General features: G+C 43.2%; 1 protein-coding gene across 1 annotated transcript in view; it reads left to right on the top strand.

Moving 5' to 3' along the window:
- Positions 1-20,342, top strand: part of GAREM1 (GRB2 associated regulator of MAPK1 subtype 1) — a 929,300-nt gene that overhangs the window by 847,891 nt on the left and 61,067 nt on the right. The window contains exon 5 of the mRNA XM_069620978.1: positions 16,772-16,938. Within this exon, the coding sequence (XP_069477079.1) occupies positions 16,772-16,938 (167 nt within the window). The remainder of the gene's footprint in view (positions 1-16,771; positions 16,939-20,342) is intronic.

Raw genomic sequence — 20,342 nt, 5'->3', positions numbered from 1 at the left:
CCAGAGGAAAGCTAAAAGCTAACAGAAATGGCCAATAGTAAAAATAACTCTTCTAATATTAGTAATATTAGTAATAAACTAAGAAAACTAGATAAAATATTTAACAAAACAATTTTTATTATTTTTTATTTTTTTTAGCTACCGCCTGCCACACAACAACGTCCGCGAAGGCTAGGGGGGGGAAATTGGCTTACAGCAGCCCCGGAGCCTTAACCACACTGCAAATTAATGCGCAAGGGCCTCCAAAGAGGCCGCCAATATATACAACTTCAAATTATTAAGAAATACCCAGCGAGCTGCAACCCCGGCGAATGAAGCAATATTTCCCAATACCACCCAGAAAAAATATGCTGCGCACCGGAACAAGGACAATGCCCCGCCCACAGGACCGCAAAACCCCCCACATGGACCCGCAACGCTAACCACCCGCACAGAGGCACAAAGCTACATAAAGGTAAGAAGAGGTACCTTATTTACGGTAACCTCGCTAGAAACTTCTTTTTCTTTTTTTTAATATGCTAACTACCTACCCACCCAATATCTATGCTACCAAACACCTAACCTCACCTCAAAAACCCCTAACAGGACACATCGGGGAAAGCTCGGGAGCAGGCGATCAGGACTGCTCAATCTCAAGTCCCAACCGCCGCCTGCTTCCCGAACCTTTCCTGACCCTTAAATACCCCCCGGGGGCGCACTACACGCAGGCCAACTCGCTGGCCTGTGCAGCGCCAAAATAACCCCAGGGGGAAATGCTTTGCGTTCCCCCGGGCCACCCCCTCAAGTAAAACTTTGTCAAAACATTTGAGGAGTTTACACAACAGCAAATACGCCTGACGTCGTCCAATGCTATTTTTCAAAGGATATATCTGTGCTAAAACACACAAAACCTGTCTTCTGCAGATGTTGCTGAAGCCCCGCCAATGGTCGATCTCAGCTCGGAAGAGATCATCTTTCCAGCTACTGAATTAATCGGTAACCTCATTCCTTCCAACCTTGACTCAAGAATCCTAGAGGAGCCTATTTCTTCGGAGGATTCAACAATTAAGAAATCAATAAGAGGAAACAAAGAGGAGAGCAAGCAGAACAATTCTGAAACCTTGATGCCTGAAATAAAAATAAAAAACTAGAAAATCCTCACAGCAAGCAAAAATAAAGGTTGCTGAACATTTCTGTGTGATTTTTCACTGAACAGCGTGAAGTCACCTCTGCTGCCACTGCACCATTTAAAAATAAACACTTCCAACTAAAAGAATTCCAGGTCATCACAAAATTACCAGCCAAACCTGTTATAACTCACTGTTTAAAACCCATAGGGCAATACGTGGGGACAATCCCCATATGATGTAAACCTCAGTATGCGATCTACCTATTCTTGTGAGGAAGTTACCAACATCGTGATCTCCTTTGTGACGTTGGATAAGACCTCTAACTTGCATCTATCTGAAGAGCTGTTCCGTAACAGGATTCTCGCAAAAAAAAAATCGAAAGAGTATCCTGCCCAATGTATTCAGTGCCTGGAATCTGAGGACAACGATCTTGGGGATAAAGGCAGCACTCCTAAATTCACCACATTGGAGTAAAGAAGAGTTTGTAAAGTTCTACAATCAAACTCTTAGAATCATCCCTAAAGAAGTGAGCAAGAAGAACTTAAAATCAACAGAAATGGGCAAATTCCACACTTTGGAAGAAAGAAGATACCACACAATTAAACAAACAACCTTTCCCATACATGCAGAATCATCTAAGAAGAAACATGACCCTACTTTCTTATCCAACTTAAGTCTGTCTAGAACTCTTATTCCACTCAGAAAATCCGAGCCCTTTGAACAGACAATTTTGCAGCTCCTTCGTAAAATTCCCTGCTTATGTTTGATCTCTTCTACAGACCGAACACAAATTGAATTTATTAGGCACAATAGACTGGATATAGTTAACCTACACTTAAGCTCAATATTAACTACTGCTCTCCTGCTAGATGATTCCCATCGCTTTCATGTTTTGGGCTTCAATATATTTTCTCTTGACGGCCAAGAAACTACTTACGCGGGGGAAAACAAACCTGTATAAGAGTCGCCACCAGATCTCTTGAGTATGAGTAGTGATGTTCGTATCTTTCTATCTGCTCGCATCTCTTGGCTCTAACTCTCCAACTGTTCTCATCCTACTTGATCTATCCTCTGCATTTGATACCATCAACCACTCCAGCCTCATAAAACGGCTCACAATACCCTTGGTATCTCTGAGCGGGCACTGGACCGGCTGACCACCTTCCTCACTGACCGTCCCTCCCAGGTTATCCTGGGCTCTTTCTCCTCTCCCACCTCTATCTCAACCTGTGGCATTCCCCATGGCTCCAACCTTCCTCCCTGGCTCATTAACATCTATCTTGCTCCACTTGCACACCTAATTTCCACTTTCTCCCCTTACTTCCAGTGTTATGCAGATGACACACAACTCGTTTTCAAACTTCCCTCTGATCCTCTCCTTATTCCTCTCATCATTCCAGACTGCGTATCTGCCATTCAGTCCTGGTGTGCCTCCAATGATCTCTGCCCCAACGCCAGCAAGACTGAGATCCTTCCCATTGGGACTCCTGCTCCCTCTTTCTTCCGTTCGCTCTGGCCACCCTCTATGGGCTCTCCCTTGTCACCTTCATCTGAGGCCAGACACCTTGGAGTCATCTTCGACTCCACTCTTTCCTTCCTCCCTCACATTCAGGACCTTGCCAAGAAGGCCCACTTTCAACTCCACCTCCTCAAAGGAATCCTTCCTTTCCTCACTTTCCCCCAGAAGCTCAATGTCTCTAGAGCTCTGGCACTCTCTATGGTTTATTACTGCAACAGCCTCTTCATTGATCTACCTTCTTCCTCTCTACGTCATTTCCATCTTATCCATAATAAAGCTGCAAGACCTATGCCTGGCCTCAAGAACGGGTACTGCATCTCTCCAGCCCTAAAATATCTCCACTGGCTTCCGGCTGCAGCAAGGATCAAATTCAAATCCCTCTGCATCATCCATAAGGCTTTCTGGGGCCGGGAACCACGCTATCTACAACTGGCTCTCACCAAATACTCTCTCTCCAGATCTTAACGCTCCTACAGCGCCAACACTGTGTGTCAAGCACTTCTCTGAACAGCGACCTGGTGGGCAGTCTCTTTCCTCAGGTGGCTCTCTCGTCTGGAACAGCCTCCCACTTCCTCTCCGTCTTGAGGTTGATCTCCTCAAATTCCGGAAGCTCCTCAAGACTTTCCTTTTCACCTCCTCCTTCCTCCTTTAGCTCCCTTGCTAAACCCCTCAGTCGCTGAGATTGGTGACCAGGGCCCTTATGTGTCCTTCTGGGTCCCAGTCTTCCCCCCGCACCCCACAATCACCTCCAGCCTCCACCCACTCCCAGCAATTGCGTTTGGGCGCCCCCTGGCCTGTGCTGTCTCACAGGCCTGTATTTGTATTGGCAGTTGACCACTCTTACCAAATGTTCTCTACCAGGCACTTAACAGCTGCTTGCAAACGTACTGCCTAGCACTTCCCTCCGTGGAACCCCTAGCACTTACCCACCTCCCTTGTCCCTTCTCTCTCTCTGCACTTGCACATTTTGAATGGTCACAAGGCCTAATAGGGCAGCTTTTTTTCTTTCTCTTCATTGTTATTATAGTTGCCTTTCATTCCCATGTTCCCTCCCCGTTGCCTTGTGGGCGCTTTGAACACAATTTACTTGATGTATAAGCGCCTTACAAATGCACAATCAATCAATAAATAAAAATAAATATATCTAACGACTCTCCACCAAAAGACAAATTACTTACACAGAGGGTGGTGGAGAAAAAACACCTCCCTCTGAGTCCTGGTCTTTAATAACGGCAGTGCAGCATAAATCATCTTCTGACTCCTTTACTAAGAATTGAGAAAAAGCTCCTCCGGCCAGCTATTCGATATCGCTGATTTCATGGAGCACCAGAGGGCATGCACATATTTTCAATAATGCATCTAATTTTCTAAACAGGATGCCCTGCAACATATTCCTCCTTCAGGAAACATGGCTAGAAAACCACGCCCTTTTTGGATGGGTTCTCCGTTTTTGATCTTCCAGCTTCCAGGTGCATTAAGGGATGACCATCGGGTGGTCTTTTGACAGCACTTCTTTGATCGATTCTTGTGCAGTTTGGGACCCTATTTCTCGAGAGATCCTAACTGTCAAAATGTCTTGGAAGAAGCCTAACCTGGAGACGTGTTCCAACTTGCTTCTCATTAACATCTGCAAAAACCCCTTACGTTTTATTTATTTTTATTATTTTTAAGGCAGCTATTCAACAAATGGTGCTTCCAGGCGCTACAAGACAAAACAGGGATCGGGGAGAGACAAGGGAGAAAGATAACAATAAGAGTCCTAGTAGGCCTTGTGACATTCGGATCGTCCGAATGGTGCAGTAACAAGAAGTGTGAGGAAGCATTGTCATAGCGTGGGCCCCACCAGTACATGTACTGGGAGGGAGGGCCCTTTTGAAAAAAATTCACAAAAGAATTCCCCCCTAAAAATGAAATTATTTGTTTATGACGGCAGAATGACTTAAAAAATAAACTATTTCTTTTTGAAGTACGAGGGCTGCTCCCACCCCATGATTTGGAAGCCTCCAGGCTGGAGGCCTCCAGTCATGGAGTGGGGAGATCCCTATACTTTAAAAAAATACATTGCTTCTTTTTGAAGTCACTCTGCATTCATAAATAATTTATTTCCGTTAGATTTTGGTCATTTAATGGAAATCATTTCTTTATGAAGTCAGTGACTTCAAAAAGAAAACATTTCTTTTTGAAGTTATAGGGCTCCACTGCACCCCATGACAAAGATGCCTCAAGATCCTCTGCAGATCACGGCAACACATTTTCCTGGCTGCTTCAGGGAGTTGAAGGCCTTGTTCCCTGGACCAACGGATTAAAGGTAAGAAAATGTATTTTCTTTAAATGTGTGTGTGTGCATGTAAGGGTGTGTGTGTGTATATATGTGTATAATATAATGTGCATGAATGTATGAGTGAGTGCATGATGTATGGGTGGCTACCTTGGTGTGCCTGTATGGTGAAAGGGTGCACACCTAAATGTATGGGTGTGTGCCTGTATGGTGAAAGGGTACACACAAATCTCGTGTTATGCAAATGTGAGGATACGCGAGGGGGGGGCTGCCAGTTGGCGCGAACTAAGCAAAATTTGAAGTGCTAGAGTGGGAAGGGGAGTGCAGGGCAAAGAGGAGAGAGTGCAAGTGAAATGGGGAGGTAAGAAGGGGGAAGAGAAACAGGGGCTAGGTGAGTGCTAAGGGGATTGCAGGTGGGTGGGCAAGTGCCAGGGATTACGGGGGGTGAGGGTCCACATGCTAAGTGCAAGGAAGGGGGTGGACCTGGTGGGTTCCCTGTAGAACTCAGAGGGAAACCAGACAGCCAATCAGAGTCAGGCAGGGGCAATAGCAGGGGAGAGGGAAGGAAGAAGAGAAAAGGAGGGTCTTTGGGTGCTTCCGGAACATTCCAGAGGGAGGCTTCTGCAAAGGGGGGAGATCTACCCTCACGCTCTGCTTAGAGAAGCATCTGATCTGCAGAGAGTTGGAGCTAGAACACTGAAGGTCTCTAGCAGGGAGGTATTTAGGGAGAGTTGGATTTAGCGGGGTCCCAAGCCACAGAAAGCCTTGTGGATGATGCAGAGGGTCTTGAACTTGATCCTAGCAGCAACCGGAGGCCAGTTTTTTTTTAAGCGCTTGGGTGTGATTTGGACTCTTGGTATAACTCGGAGTGGTGACATTGTGGTTATGGGTGACTTCAATGTTGATTGTCTTTCTAGTATCAATGTCTATAATCCCCCCATGTAAGGTCTTCTAAACTCGGAGGGAGGAAAATGCTGCACTTTATGCAACTATGGGGTCTTGTGAGGGTGAATGGCCAAATAGATGAGGACATTCCTGCTCAATCCACCTGGCATCCGAGTAGTTGGACAACTGGTTATATGTTTGTCTCTAAATCATTGTTCAGTGCTGATCCTGCCCTCCAAATATAGTGATCGTGCATTTCTTTATTCCTCCATCATTCTTCCTTGGGCCGCAAACACGAACAACAATGTTACAAACTTGGAGGTGATCAGAAAACCAGACTTTATTGGGCACCTACGATGATGTTTAAATATAACAGTACAATTGTGACACTTTTTTACAATGATTCTTTGCAGAAAAAGGTACATTCGAAGCTCCCTCAAAAATTGGAAGAATGTTCTATAGTTTTCATAATGGAGAACAGTCCTTTCTCTTTACTCATACTAAAACACACTATTTTGATCAACAAATATCAGAAGAGAGTAGGGAATTTAAAATATAACCTGAGACCTAGATTCCTCCGAAGCCCTGTTGGAACCAATCAGAACTAATAGAGGCTTGCACCAGGGCTGTGTACTTCCACCAACTCTTTTCAATCTCTACATCGCTGATCCAGGAAGGGCTTTAAGGGAATGCTGTTCTTACTGCCCGAAACTTGGAAACTTAATGCGGATGATGAGTTGATACTAGATAAAACCCCTACAAGGTTACAAAATATTCTTACATCTTACATTTTTGATAATGATTTGACCATAAACTCGGCAAAAACTAAAATAATGATGCTCACCACATGGAACAACAAACTAAAAATAAATGATTTCATTGGCGCATCAAAAATAAACCTATTGAAGTGGTGGAAAACTGAAAATATATGGGGGGTAATCGTTGCACAAAATGTCAACCTAAGGCTGGCACAAGAAGATCTGCACACTAATGCCCTAATTGTTCCCTCCCAAATAAGAAAGATTGACCTTAAATATGGGAAGTTCTCCATTCTACCACTAGTCAGCTTTTATAGGGGCAAAATTATTCCATCGCTTACTTTTGGAGCCGAATTCAAACCAACCAAAATGTATTGGTAAAAAGTGGAAGGCAAAACTTGGAAATATTCTCTAAATATGCTCAACGGAAGTCCCTATTCAAACCTTACGCTACAAACTGGGCTTGATCTCCCTAAAGGCTTTTGCAGATAGTTTGCTTCCATAAGGTGGCTAATCCTCTGCCTCACTCTCTTTTTACCATCCCCCTTTGCACTAAAAGAACAGCACTCATTTTCAGTGTTTAACAATTGGATGAACAAAGTTTCAGCGAAGCTAAGCAAGATAGGTACCACACTGTTTGGCCTATTCCTGTCTGACATTGGAGAAAGCTTTGAAGCTGTCACATCATTTCCCCCAAAAATTAATGGTATGCCTGTAAGCTGGTTGTTATATGCAGATGATATTGCTATACTTGACCAAACCCCAATCGGGCTATCTAGGAAGCTTGCTGCACTAGAAGGTTACGTTAAAGAAAACAAATTGAAAATCAATCCTGCAAAGTCGGAAATAATAATCCTCCAAGATCTTACAAGAAACAACAAACGGAACCCCAAAACTACACCGAAATGGAGGCTGTGTAACGACAACCTGAGATGTGTGAAAAAGGCGAAATACTTAGGAGTTTGGTTCAACAGCAACATAAATGATGCCCCCTGGACGAAGAACATCATACAAAAATGCAAACAACTAGCATGCCAAGGGGTCATCATAAACAAAAAGTTCAGAAAATTTTCCTTACTCCCGGTGTTAGCTCACTATAACCAAAAAGCCACTCCAACGCTCATTTATGGCGCGGAAAGCGCCCTAGGAGCCCCTGCTACCCTGTGGCCACAGCTGGAAAACCAATACTGGAGACGAGTCCTGCAAATACAGAAAGGAATCTCGAGTGCGTGCGTCAGATATGAACTGAACCTTATCTCGCTGCAGGCACGAGTGTTATGGAACATGCTATCTATCTACCGGAAAATAATCATAGAAGACTGTACTCCGCAGTTTAAGATCTTACAGGAAGCGCTCAAAGGCAACTCCGAAACTGTGCTGTGCAGATGGGCAGCTGGCTGCAAAAATCAGCTAACGCAACTTGGCACAGACCAACTCACACTGCAAAACAACCCAACCCATGTTAAGAAAAAACTATGGGAACAGGACTGGTGTCTTACAGTGGACGGGCGAAATCGCCATAAACTTTTTGATGATGCACCCACTGAAGCCAAAGACCGTAAACAGTTGCTGCAATACTTGATAAAGACACCCAACGCTCGACACAGAATGACCTACATGAAATTTCCTCTAAACTTATTCAACACAAGAGTGAGTCAAGCGACAAGAGCACGAAAAGCAACGGCAACGCTTAAATGTCGCTTTTGCGATAAACAAAATGAGACTCTCAAACATCTCACACTGATTTGCGAAAGTCTAAAAGATCTTAGATCCGTTCACTTAGGAAGCCTGGTAATACAGTATGACACACTATGTGGAGAGGACTTATGGCGCAAATTCCACAATCCAAGAGAAAAAGAAATCTTTGGGTTAACAAACTTTCTACAAAAACTAGAAATACTACTCAAAGTTGGATAAGAAAGGCGACAAACAGTGGGCCCCAAGACGATGGTGTACCGGAAAAGTTGGGAGGCGAATTAGCACCAAAGACCAGCTGCTCTTCATCGCTTGCTGACACCACGGAACTTCTCCCCACACTGTGGGTGGGCCATGGGAAATCTCTTTTCAAAAAGTTTTGTACAAACTAAATGAAATAAATTAAAAAAAAAAAAAAGATAGGTACCAGCATGAAAGATTTGGCCGAGTTCCCTTTGAAAGTCAAAAGAATTGAGAGTTGGGGTGATTGGCTTCCAGATAGGAGATTTTCAAATACAAACTGTTTCAGCGTGGGAGAGAAACCTCTGGGAAATCTATCCTGCTATTTAAGGGAAATCGGCCAATGGAGGTTGGAGAATCACTTTTGTAAGACTGCGTATGAATCTCCTCCCCACTCAGGAGATCATCTGCTCACGAAGCATGCTTCCAGATGTGGAGAACCGGTGCAGGTTCTGTGGAGACTCTACGCGTAGAAAACTTAGAACACCTGATAATTAACTGCCTTTATTTACAAGATAAACGTGCACTTTATTTAGAAAAATTCTTGGACCGTTTTAACCATGAATCACAGGATGAGATCTGACAGAGAATTGCTCCTCTTACCCATTGTTGTGCTGAAATGTTTAAGGGATATTTTAGAACTATACAGTTTGTATTTATGAGATATTTATATACATCTATTTTTACTAATCTTTAATTGTGTAAAACATTAATTCATGATCAATTTACAATATTTTTTTTAATGAGTTGTTTTATTGAACAAACTTATCATTCGTTTTAAAATTGTGACAGCTTTAATTGTAAAGCACAACACAAATAAGGAAAAACATTTTTTGCGAACTGTGATGAAACATCAAAGCTAAGGTAGGAGGTAGAGAAAGGGATCAAAATGAAGAGTTAGGAGGAGCTAAATGGAGTTCCTACCTGCAGGAGACCACCCAACGAGCAGCAGCTTCAATTTCATCATTTTATTCAAGCAATCTCACAATTTCCATCAAGTAAATAACAAGGTAATTTCACACTATGTGAATAAAAGGTTATCGATTCGGTTTTATGTCTCATAATTGACAGTCATAGTGCCAACATTGCACCCTGCCGGACTGACAGGACCAGCTCTGACCTATTCCCAAACTCCCTGAGCTAGCAACTATTTAGAAACTGCCAGGTCCCAAAAAAGCAGGGCATTCAGGACTGCATCTCCCAAGATGCATCAGGTTTATACATTCAAAACTCAGAATGGATTCTGGAGTGTCTTTCAGGGAAAGATACACTTTTGGGAAACACTAGTACATCCGGAAAGACCCCTTTGTCGACAGGTGCAGATCCTCGAAGGGAAACATAACTTATGCAAACCCCCAGAAGCAACGCTTGTGAAGGTGAATGGTTTCCTCCCTCCCCTGCAGCTGCATCATTTAAGAAGTAAAATACTTCCTTCGCCTTGCCAAAAGAGAAAACTATTTTGCTCTGTAGCGAGTTTACAAGAGGTTTTCGTGTCCCTTGGGACGGCTTGTTAACCACCAGAAACCAACAAAACGAACTTCTGTTCATAGGGACAGCCAGGAGGGCAAGGCAGGAGCAGAGCAGCAGACAAATACCAGCTTGTACACTTGGAATGCAAATACAAGAAATACAAACCTTTTTAAGACTTACAATATGGAATAGGAAGGCAAGTATCCAATCAATACAAACGTTTCCCTCAGCCAATGGGAGAATCGTGAGGGCTTTCAAACCTAGGCTAAGAAGCACAGATTGTCTTTTGGGCTGGCAGAAGAGGAGAGGAGTTTGCTGGGGAAGCGTGAGAGCACCAGAGCAGCGTAGCCCCTTTGAGCTGAGAAGAGTGCTGTGTTTTAGTGAGTGTGAGAAATAAAACTGATCACCTGAAGAGGGGTGTGCTCCAGTGGGGGAGGGAGGAGAGAAGAGCACCTTGAACCTCATTAGAGGGCTCTGCTTTAGTGAGGTGGAGAGGTGTCCCGCAACCCCAGACGAGGTTTCTGCTGCAGTTTGGGGAAGAGCAGCCCCCTGGACTACAAAGGAGGTATGTGTGCCAGTGAAGGGGAGAAGAGCCCACCCTGAACCCCAAAAGAGGGCAGCAGACCCCCTGAACACCAGATATGGGGTGAGCTCTAGTGTGAGCTAGAATAGACCCCCTGAACCGCAATGGATGGGTCTGCTCCAGTGAGTGGAAGAGTACCATGAACCCCAGAAGTGGGTTGAACTCCAGTGAGGGGGAGAAAATCCCCTTGAGACCTAAAACATGCCTGAACCAAAAGAAGCAAGGGGTGAGATGTAGTAAGAGAGAGTGTGACTTTGACCTCAGAAGAAGGGATGTGTAACAGAAGAGGAGAGCCCCTGGAATACAGAAGAGGGGTGTGCTACAGTGAAGAGAAAGTAAGCGAGCAGGGCACAACGTCCCCTAGTGTTAGTTTTTCAGGACACTATATCCTTGGTGTGGAAGGGGGGAGACCCTTGACCCCAGAAGGAGGGAATAAGTAACAGAGAACGAGATCCCCAGTGAAGGAGAGGACATTTTGGGACACTGTAAATCCAGAGAGAGAGAGAGACAGAGCGGCCTTGTGGTCCCCAGAAGTAGTGATGACAACTAAATGCTAGAGCGACCTAAACAGGAGACCTTCCCGTCTGGAACTTTCTGGATGCCTATGTATGTGCTGTCCTTCTTTTATAATCCAGAGTTCAAGGACTACGTCTCCCAACAATCTTTATCACAGCCATCCTGAACAAATTTCCATGCAATAGTCTTATATTGTACTTTTGATTTAATAAAACGGTTTAAACGTATTCTTGTGACAGTAGTTGCGTGTTCCCTCAGCCATGTGACAATGCTGAACACTCGACTGTGATGAATCATAAATGGAAAAAACACACAAACGTGGTAATCATCTTGAGTATTTTTACATAGTTCAAAATAAATTCCTGCTAGAAATGTAATTAAGTTTCAGTGACACACACATATTTTTATGACACCAGTGGTCTTGACTCAAAGGTAGCTCCGGGTAGTAGTCCTTGTTGAGCTCACCAGGACTTTGTAAGCTTCAAGGAGGAGCCAAATAGCTCCCAGTTATTATGATCCCAGATGTCGATTTTCCAACTGTTTAATGAATACGATGAATGAATCCAATTTTTCTGCTTACCACTCCTTTTCCCTTGTGCGAGATAATACTTTGATAATACTTTGATATTTTGACTCAAGTCATGAAAATTGAAGAAGAGTTTTCCTCGTAGGCTGTTTGTGCCTAGGTTGTCTGATTAAGGAATTCCTTTTCGAGACATCTCCATTTTCAATTATGGTCTATGCCCCCTATCTATGTTTACTCTGGCTTGCAAGTTCCCTTATGTTCTAGTAAACTCTATAATAACCACAGACTATTTCGCCTTTATAATTAGAATGGCAGGAACCCACCCTGAAGACTGTCTTCGTGGCACCCCATCCCAACCTCTGCAGTTCCTTCATTAATCAGAATAATGATTTCACAAAATCTCATAGCTCATCATGCATGAACTTGCTAAAGAAATGTAGAGATAAGAATGAATCCTGCTTGACACTGCTACAGCTCTGCCCACTGAAAGAAATGTAGTCTTGCTCTGAATGCAGTTTTGCCAAACATTTAGCAAATCAAAATCTGTCTCCAATCCATCAGTACAAGTCTGATACTTTGTTCTTATGCCATCCTTTGGTGTCATGCCTAGCTTGTGGTGTGATCAAATACATTCCTATTACACATGGAGAGAAAGCAGCTAGAGTTATAACCATGGCAGTTGGGTAAGAATAGTCTTCACACGGGTCCATGGTAGGTAAGTGCTGCGCAATGTTCAAGTTGATCAGTAGCTAAAGTATATGCCCATCTTCCTAGCTGGTCACACTCCAGGAATAATGGATGCATTGCTGCATGTCTGCTAGCTAAATTGCCTTGAGATTATCTAGTCACTACCACCCTTCCAAACTTTACAAATGTGCCTTTGTCAGGCCCATCCCCTTTGTATGTGTTATTGTTTTTAAAAAAAGTAAAAGACAAAAAAAAATGTGTTTTGTCTAATGCACTCATAATCATGTTCTACTTTATTTGGTTTCATAGGAAGACTGACAGTTCATATTACCTTTTTTAAAACCATACTCCTTGTAATCATTGCATTCATTTACCGCCCTAGGCCTGGCCCCTTTATGAGTAACACCTAATCCTTATAAATAGAAAAGATTTCCATTTCCCCCTGCCATTTCCCACCCATTGCCTCACCTCAAACTTCAATCCCCATTATTGGCTGCTCCTCCCCTCACATAAAAAGGAATGGGGATGGCCCCAGTACATAACTGCTTGAATGCTAAACTTAGCACTCTTGTGACAGTTTTGGCTTTTACCCACCCTCCCAGCTGTGATTAAGAAAAGAAGAACTCCTTTATACTTCTTAAATAGGCACATGCCCGCTTCCCCCACCAATAAAGCGCACCCATTTCTAAAAGAAGAGACAGATTAAAGCTTGCCTTTTTGCTGAATTTCATTCAGAGATTTCTTAACCCCTTCCACCTCTGTAAATATTCAGGTAAACCCCTTCTAAAGCGTTTTAAGAATTGTGCTGTACAATTCTGTACTACACACCCTGCTTCCTTATGCCTCTTAATATCTGAGTGGCATGAAAGCTTAAACTGGGAAACATCCAGACTTAATTGCTCCCACGCCCATTTAAAGTATTCTTAATGTACATGTTTTGAATTCAACCTGCTTTTTAACTTGCTAGTCTTGCATACCTGCTAGATTAGTTTGGGGATGCCTGCTCACTTTAGAAAGCTGAGTGAGCACCCAATGGGCTATAGCAATAGACATATTAGTTCCTTTAAGCTCTGGGGGTATCTTGGCGCTTATCAGATTTTCGGTGTACTCTTCCATCCACTCTTCTGACTCTGCATTCTCTGGTTCCCCAAAGGAACCTGCAATTGCAGTGTCTGTATTCCAGGGCCTCTGCTAAAATTCAATGTTTTGACAAATTATTGCATTTTCTGAATGAGCTCGTCATTATCAGCTTGGGCAGCTTCATCCAGGCCAACTGGCTTTTTCAGTTACTCTCTTCATAAATGTATCTGTCTTCATCTAGAGAATCCAACTGCCAGGTAATTTGCTTAGTGGCAACAGGTCTCTATTTATATATTTTTTACATTTTTATTTTATTTTATACGACTCAAATCTCTTGCAGAATTGTTTATAGCATATGGTCAACAGCACCAAAATGGTCTCCACAGCATTGATCTGCACAGAGAACTTTGCTCTAATGCTACAGGATATGGAAATCAATGACCGCATTCCCCAAAGGCTGTCTGGCCTGCAGTCTTCAGTACACTTAATTCCAATTAATAGCTTCTTTTTACAACAATGAGAGCCTAATCTCCAAAATGGCTCTTCCAAATATAACAGGCAGCATTCAGTCTACATCATTTGCAAAGTCCTCAATGGCCCCTATATCATATTTCCTGAACTCAGCCCCCTCATTTGTCCATCCCATATACAGGGCAGATACATATTTTTTCCAGGAGCCCTGATTCTGCCCAAAGTTGTTGCCCACCTTATACGGAGAGCTCATCTGATTCTTTCTGGTTTCCTATTAAAACAGTTCTTATTAGACCCCTAGTTATCCATGTTCAATCCAAAAATCCTCAATATATGGCGAAATCCTTTTTTGACTTTAATCCAAATCAAACAATTTCTTTGTTGGTTCTTTCCCCTAAAATTCATTCTTCGATCCTGGAATAATTTTTATGTATTCTGGATATTGGAAGGAAAAAACTGTGAAAAGAGGACATGGTTCATTGTATAACCAGCTGTCCTATTAACCTGTGCTTGAAGCAGCTACATCCATTTTGCAAAAGGGATGGTGTCTTCAGCTGATTTTCCTTTAGAATGTTCTTTTGGTGATGATTTGTAGCCATCTGAACTTCTCTTTACGTAATCTTAAGGAAAATATGGTTTATGATCTGTGACACAGAAACCAGAGCCATTTTAGGTAGGATAGTTTGTCATCTTATTTGTACTGCATATTGCTCTCCTGCCAAACTCTACACTGCACATCCCCTTCTATGGGATGATTTATGGAAGCTGCACACATCTCGGATCCTTCCTTCAACCTGCTCTGAATTGGTAAAGGATAACATTTTGAATTGAATTGCACCTACGATCCACTTGGTCATAAGTCTATTATTTCATCAACACTTTACATTCCCCTCAAATTCTGCGTTTTCATTTGTATTTCCAGTGACTTACACTTTTCACTGTTAAATAAAAAACGATTTGTTCAACTGTTTCTGGCGTTTACGATGACAAAGTAAAAATGTGATGATAGTTCGATTCCATTCATGACACTTTATTGTTAATGATAAGGAAACGTACCTGGCCAAGCCGAAACAATGAACCTTCAAAGGGAAGAGTTGTAGCATGTCCACACGCCCTTCCTTACCACCCTGCTTGCCGGATATTGCCCTTACCTTATAGCATGCAAAGGAAATAAGACACATGATGGGAGTTGACGTTAATATGGCTCTGCAGGCTGCAAGGGCTTTCTGAGCTCATAGTATTCCAGGGCATGTTTCCATATAGGCAGGTATTAGAAAGGGTTGCAGTGTTTCTTACTCAGGCAAGACTGGACCCAGGGGAATTGCCTGAACCCAAAGTGACCATGGGACAGATGTGCCAAGGCTTTACTTTCCAGTATCTTTTGGACCACATCAGCTAGTTGATAACCTGTGCCTGCCACCAACCCGCTTAACTTCCTTTTTAAAATAGAATTCCACCAGTAACCAGCTTACTCTTGACAGGACACATTATTCTGAATACTGTCTTGGCTTGCAGACGTTTTGTCCTTTAAAGTAACATTTGATGGGTTCCTACTTATCAATCCAGCGGGCCATCTGAAACAAAGTACTGCCAGCAATGTCACTGGTGCACAATCGCCTCCTGTGCAGATGAAAATTCAAGAAAACCGTTGACAGGGTATGCTCAAGAGTTTACCCTCGCCCGAATCAAATTTGCTCAGTCTATTGGTTCACTGTAATTTCACCCTGTGAAGCATCCCCTGGCGGTGCTCTTGAAATGTGTTGTTTTACATAAAACGCATATAGGTGGTGACATGTTTGGTTGTCATTCTTAAAAAAACTTGCCACGGTGTTACCGAATGACACCAATGCCAAGTGCAATTGGCACTAGTTGAAAAATGGTCCCAGTACAATAAAACATGTTAATGCATTTCTGCACAAGAGGAACGTTTGCCCTTTTTCGAGTACAATATCTTGCAACCTGTGGCCCTCCAGATGTTTTAGACTAGGACGCTCATGATGCCTCAACCTGTTGGATATGCTAGTTAGGGCTGATGGGAGAAGCATTTCAAAACACCTGGAGAGTCAAAGATTGCAGACTCCTGTCCTAGCACTTGTGCAAAATTTACTTTGGTGCAAAAATGCATTCAAAGAATGTTTTTTGCATGAGTGCTAATTGCCCTTGCATTGTTGAAAGTTTCTGTAGAAGGGCCCTTGATGTCGAGGCCTCCCTACTTAAGTGTATTCTTTGGATATCTGCTAATAACCTGCAAGGCTAGGTTAGTCTTACCAAGACCCCCACCGTTGCACCCATTATGTTGGTGGCACATCGGCTTACTAATGCATGGACTGGACAACATTCCATCCAGCAGATAGAAGTATTTTTCACAACTGCAGTACTGATTTAAGCAATGCATCTTCATATTAAGCATGTTCAGGGTTTTTTATGGTCCCCGCCCCGGAATTAGGGAGAACACATTTGTCTACATTGAAATGAGTGTTTAAGTTGGTAGTTCTAAGCACGGAAAGAATAACATCTGGCAGGACAAAACAGATTTTGCTTGACTCACGCACTGACGACAATTCCAGTAAATCGCCTCCATATATGCAGGCTTATCCTTTTCAGATGCTTTTAACTTTGCAGAATGACATCAGGGGCTGCTTGTTAAGTTTATTTGCGGGAGCGAGGGTGTATTTGTTTGTGCATGCCTTGTTTAGCATTTCTGTACATTTTTCCTGTAAAGGGTGCAAGGGCTGCGGTTAACTGTCTCTAAATCCATCCTTCTGTCATCAAACAGAAGTGACGCAGGATGCTAATTTTGTTATTCTTTGCGCTGACGACAGGTGCTGGTGTGTAGAGAATTTAAAAGCAAGCAGTTGTCTTGAGAACGACTTGTTTTCTTTGAATGTAGACATTAAGTGAGGCAGCAACGCAAGCACTCAACACTAAACGGCCGCTTTTTCTTTTCCACACAGGTAAGAGAAGAATGCCGGCTCCTAAATGCCCCACCCGTCCCCCCACGAAGTTCAAAGCCTGGATCCACCAGTCCATCCACTCTTCCCGCCACAGTAAAGCCAGCACGGCAGCAAACGCGTTCACCAAGTCCCACGCTTTCCTACTATTCGTCCGGGCTGCACAGCATGTAAGTGCTCTCGAGTAGTAAGTTGTGTTCTCAGAATAATGACTTTCTAGGAAAGGGATTTTCTGATCTCTTTGATTTGCGGAGATTAAATCTGTCATGTGCACCTGGGGCATAATGGGATGGATTTGCCAGTCTCACATATTTTGCAGCTCAGAAGCAATGTTGTGTAGCTTGTAGTAGCAGATGACAGCACCGTTATACAGGGCTGCCATTTTGTCATTTAACCTACTTCTTTCAGTGGGTGGCAATTTCCAAAGATTGGATCATACGTTTATGAACTCACTTTGAGCAACTGGAGGCCCACTACAGAACCACAATATGTTTCTCCTGAACTGATCATTATGTCTGACTCCTGTGGGTGATTTTTAAAATGGATTCTTAGCGACTCAGTCTTAATTGTGCTTTTGACAAACTAAAACGGCAATTAATTCTAAGTAGAGTTTCTGCTGCATTTCCCCACTCCCGCCCCCAAATGTTGCCTTGGGCATTCATGGTCTTCCTTTGAAAGACTGTTATGGTCTCGTACAGGCAGATTTACAGCACCATGGCAACCTTCTGTGTCGGTACCATAGTTAACAAAACACCCTGAAAGCCTCCATATCTACGATCTCATAGCATGTTAACGCAGACTTTGTCTTCCAATTCTAAAGTTTTATGATTCCAATATCTATAGGCTGAGAAGGTGAGCCTCAAATAACCAATTAACTGGCTCTTAGAATTTTGCAATCACCGCTTGGCTTAAGGCACCACCGTGATTTTTGGCCTGTCTCACCTGTTGATCGTTCCTTATCTACTAAAAAAAATCACCCATATAGACAGTCCAATTTTTAAGTGCTTTTTCTGTCTTGCTACAAGAATAGCTTTCTCTGTTTAAAACCATGGCACAAAGAGGAGAACTGCTATTCTAAGACCATCAAAATATAGTTGATTGTTTAAGTAGGTATTAAATACGTCGCTGACACTCATCTCTGATATTCTCAGTAACAGAATTGGTCTGGTAAACTGGACTACATGCATGAATGTTAGCTGTGCAGAATTGCTGCTCTAGATTAAGTAATTTGATGAAAACAGGATCCCTCACGTCCTCTGTCTTAACCTGCTGGAGTGTGTCCATTGTTAGATCATCTAAGGCATCACTCATGTTAAAAAGTCAACAAGTTCTTCATAGAAAAGCCAGTAATGTTCAATACATGTCTCTAAGGGGGAAATGATGGATTTCCTTAACTGAAAACTTCCCTGGACCATTGAATGGCCGTCTTCTCCTCCAGGAGGTCATCGAAATGTTTGTTGAATACTTGTGTGGATGCAACAAATACTCATATAGGCTTGTAAACCGCCCAATCTGTGATTGTGAATAACTGTTTTAGACAATGGAGACAGTGTCTTCTTGGATGCTCCTATGATATTAAGAACTAACAGGAGGCCAGAATAGAATGCAAGGTAGATGGATCTCTCAACACAAAATCATACAGAATTCAAGTGAAGGGAAACCACTGTGTTTCTTAGAAGTTGTATCAGAGTCGCAGAGGGAACCTTTACAAGCAAGATGTGCAATTATGTGTTTAACTGTTGCACAGGCAAAGCCACTCCCCCCAAAGGATTGAACCCTCAAACCAATTAATCCTTCCAGCCACTGTTATGAGCAAGTCTCTGTCAGGATAGATGTGGGAGAATTAGAAGATGTTTAATGCACTAAACCCGTGCTACGTCAATAACAACGTGCTTTATTTACAACCAAAGCGTTGACCTAGCCACTCTACGAGATCCTCCTGGGTCTCCATTTAGGTTGTTTGGCCGAGGACAGGTCAGAACTCTGTAAAATATGAAAATGTGCCAAGGGATGCAGGAAGCAACGAGGCAAATGCATAACAGTTAAGTGATGAAGATAGGGGTGCCCGAGAATGGTAGATAATAAAATGGAATTGTTTACCATGCAATAGGAAATTAACATGCTGCTCTTACATGAACAGTTTATTTAATGGAACAATTAACGTAAAGTGGCAAAGGAAAAAAAGGAAGGTTCCTTGTGGGCTGTTTTACTGAGATGGATGGTACAAATGAGAAACATTCTTGAAGAGCAGTTCTCACAAGCAGTAATAGGTCACAGGTGATTCCCAAAGCTTGCTTCAGATCCAGAAACCAGCTTAATCTGTGCTCACACTATCACAGTTTGCAAAAATCTCCAAGGAGGAGTAAAGGCTCCTAGAGACAGGAGTAGGGTATGCTGTTGGGCTCTTCCATTGTACCTTTCATGGAGAAAGGTCTCAGAAGTGGGGCAGGTCGCAGGTAGACCCCTAAAACAGTTCCAAATGTTTGTGTCCCCAAAATACAAGCTTGTGTTGAAGAACCTTTATGGAAATGAAAATGCTCAGTCGGTGAAGTAAATGTTATGAAGTTTTACAGATCATCATCAGATTAATATATCAGTTAATTTCAATTGTTGCCTATGTGTTTTAGCAATTAGTTATTTTCTTTCAGAACGCTTCACGATTCTTCAGACAAATGTTGTTCAGCACAAATACGTTAAGTGATAACTTGATTCTTCCTCCGTTTCATCCACTGCACTTTCAGGCAACACATCAGGACCTCTTGGAATAAATATATATATATATATTTCTGAGGCTTGTGGAATCTGCTTAGATCACATGCTGTGCATAGGCCGACATCTAGTGGAAGCTGTGGAGTATTACAGTTTGTTTTTCGAAACTCGAAAATGGGCGTCGACACAGGGCGTGCCAGTAATACTATCCCTAGTGTGACGTCCACTGTACCCAAGATCCCTCACGCGTCTAGGATCCTCAGATTGTTTTTTTCCGCCATACTGGTCGGAAGCATTTTGCAGAGTCCCCTGGCCTTAGCCATACTTTTGCTAAAATATTAATTTATTTACATCCTTCCCCATCCCAACGTCGAACTTCGACACTCGACGCCGGCTGGAGAAGAAATCGACCGTCGGCTGTTGCACGACGGATTTGGGCCTCGAAAGGCCTCTGGCCACGGCCCAGGCCTCGGAAGGGCTCTGGCCTCGGCCCTGCAAGTAGGGAGAGTGGGGGGTTGTACATACTCTACACTCTTGGTATATAGGTACACCTTATACATTTCCTACACTTAACAGCCCGCTGCCTCAAGGTGCGTATGGAGGGTACCCTTTTTCAATTCTGCCCCAAGTGCAATCGCAAATACCCTTGGGTCGACAGGCAAGCCACGTGCAATCTCTGCTTGCCGAGGGACCACCCCGAAGCGAACTGCAGAGCGTGTAGTAGGTTTAAACCTAACACACTTAAGGACCGTTCGACGAAGCGTTGGGCCCACCATGCCAGGAAGGCGGCCATGGCAGCAGAGGGCGCCTTCAGCGACGGCAGCGACGCAGTACTTTCGGACGGAAAGGGCATTACGGCATCGAA

The sequence above is a fragment of the Ambystoma mexicanum genome, chromosome 5q (assembly GCF_040938575.1).
Source record: "Ambystoma mexicanum isolate Mex_15411 chromosome 5q, UKY_AmexF1_1, whole genome shotgun sequence".
Taxonomy (NCBI): domain Eukaryota; kingdom Metazoa; phylum Chordata; class Amphibia; order Caudata; family Ambystomatidae; genus Ambystoma; species Ambystoma mexicanum.
This window is presented reverse-complemented; position numbering and strand designations above follow the sequence as displayed.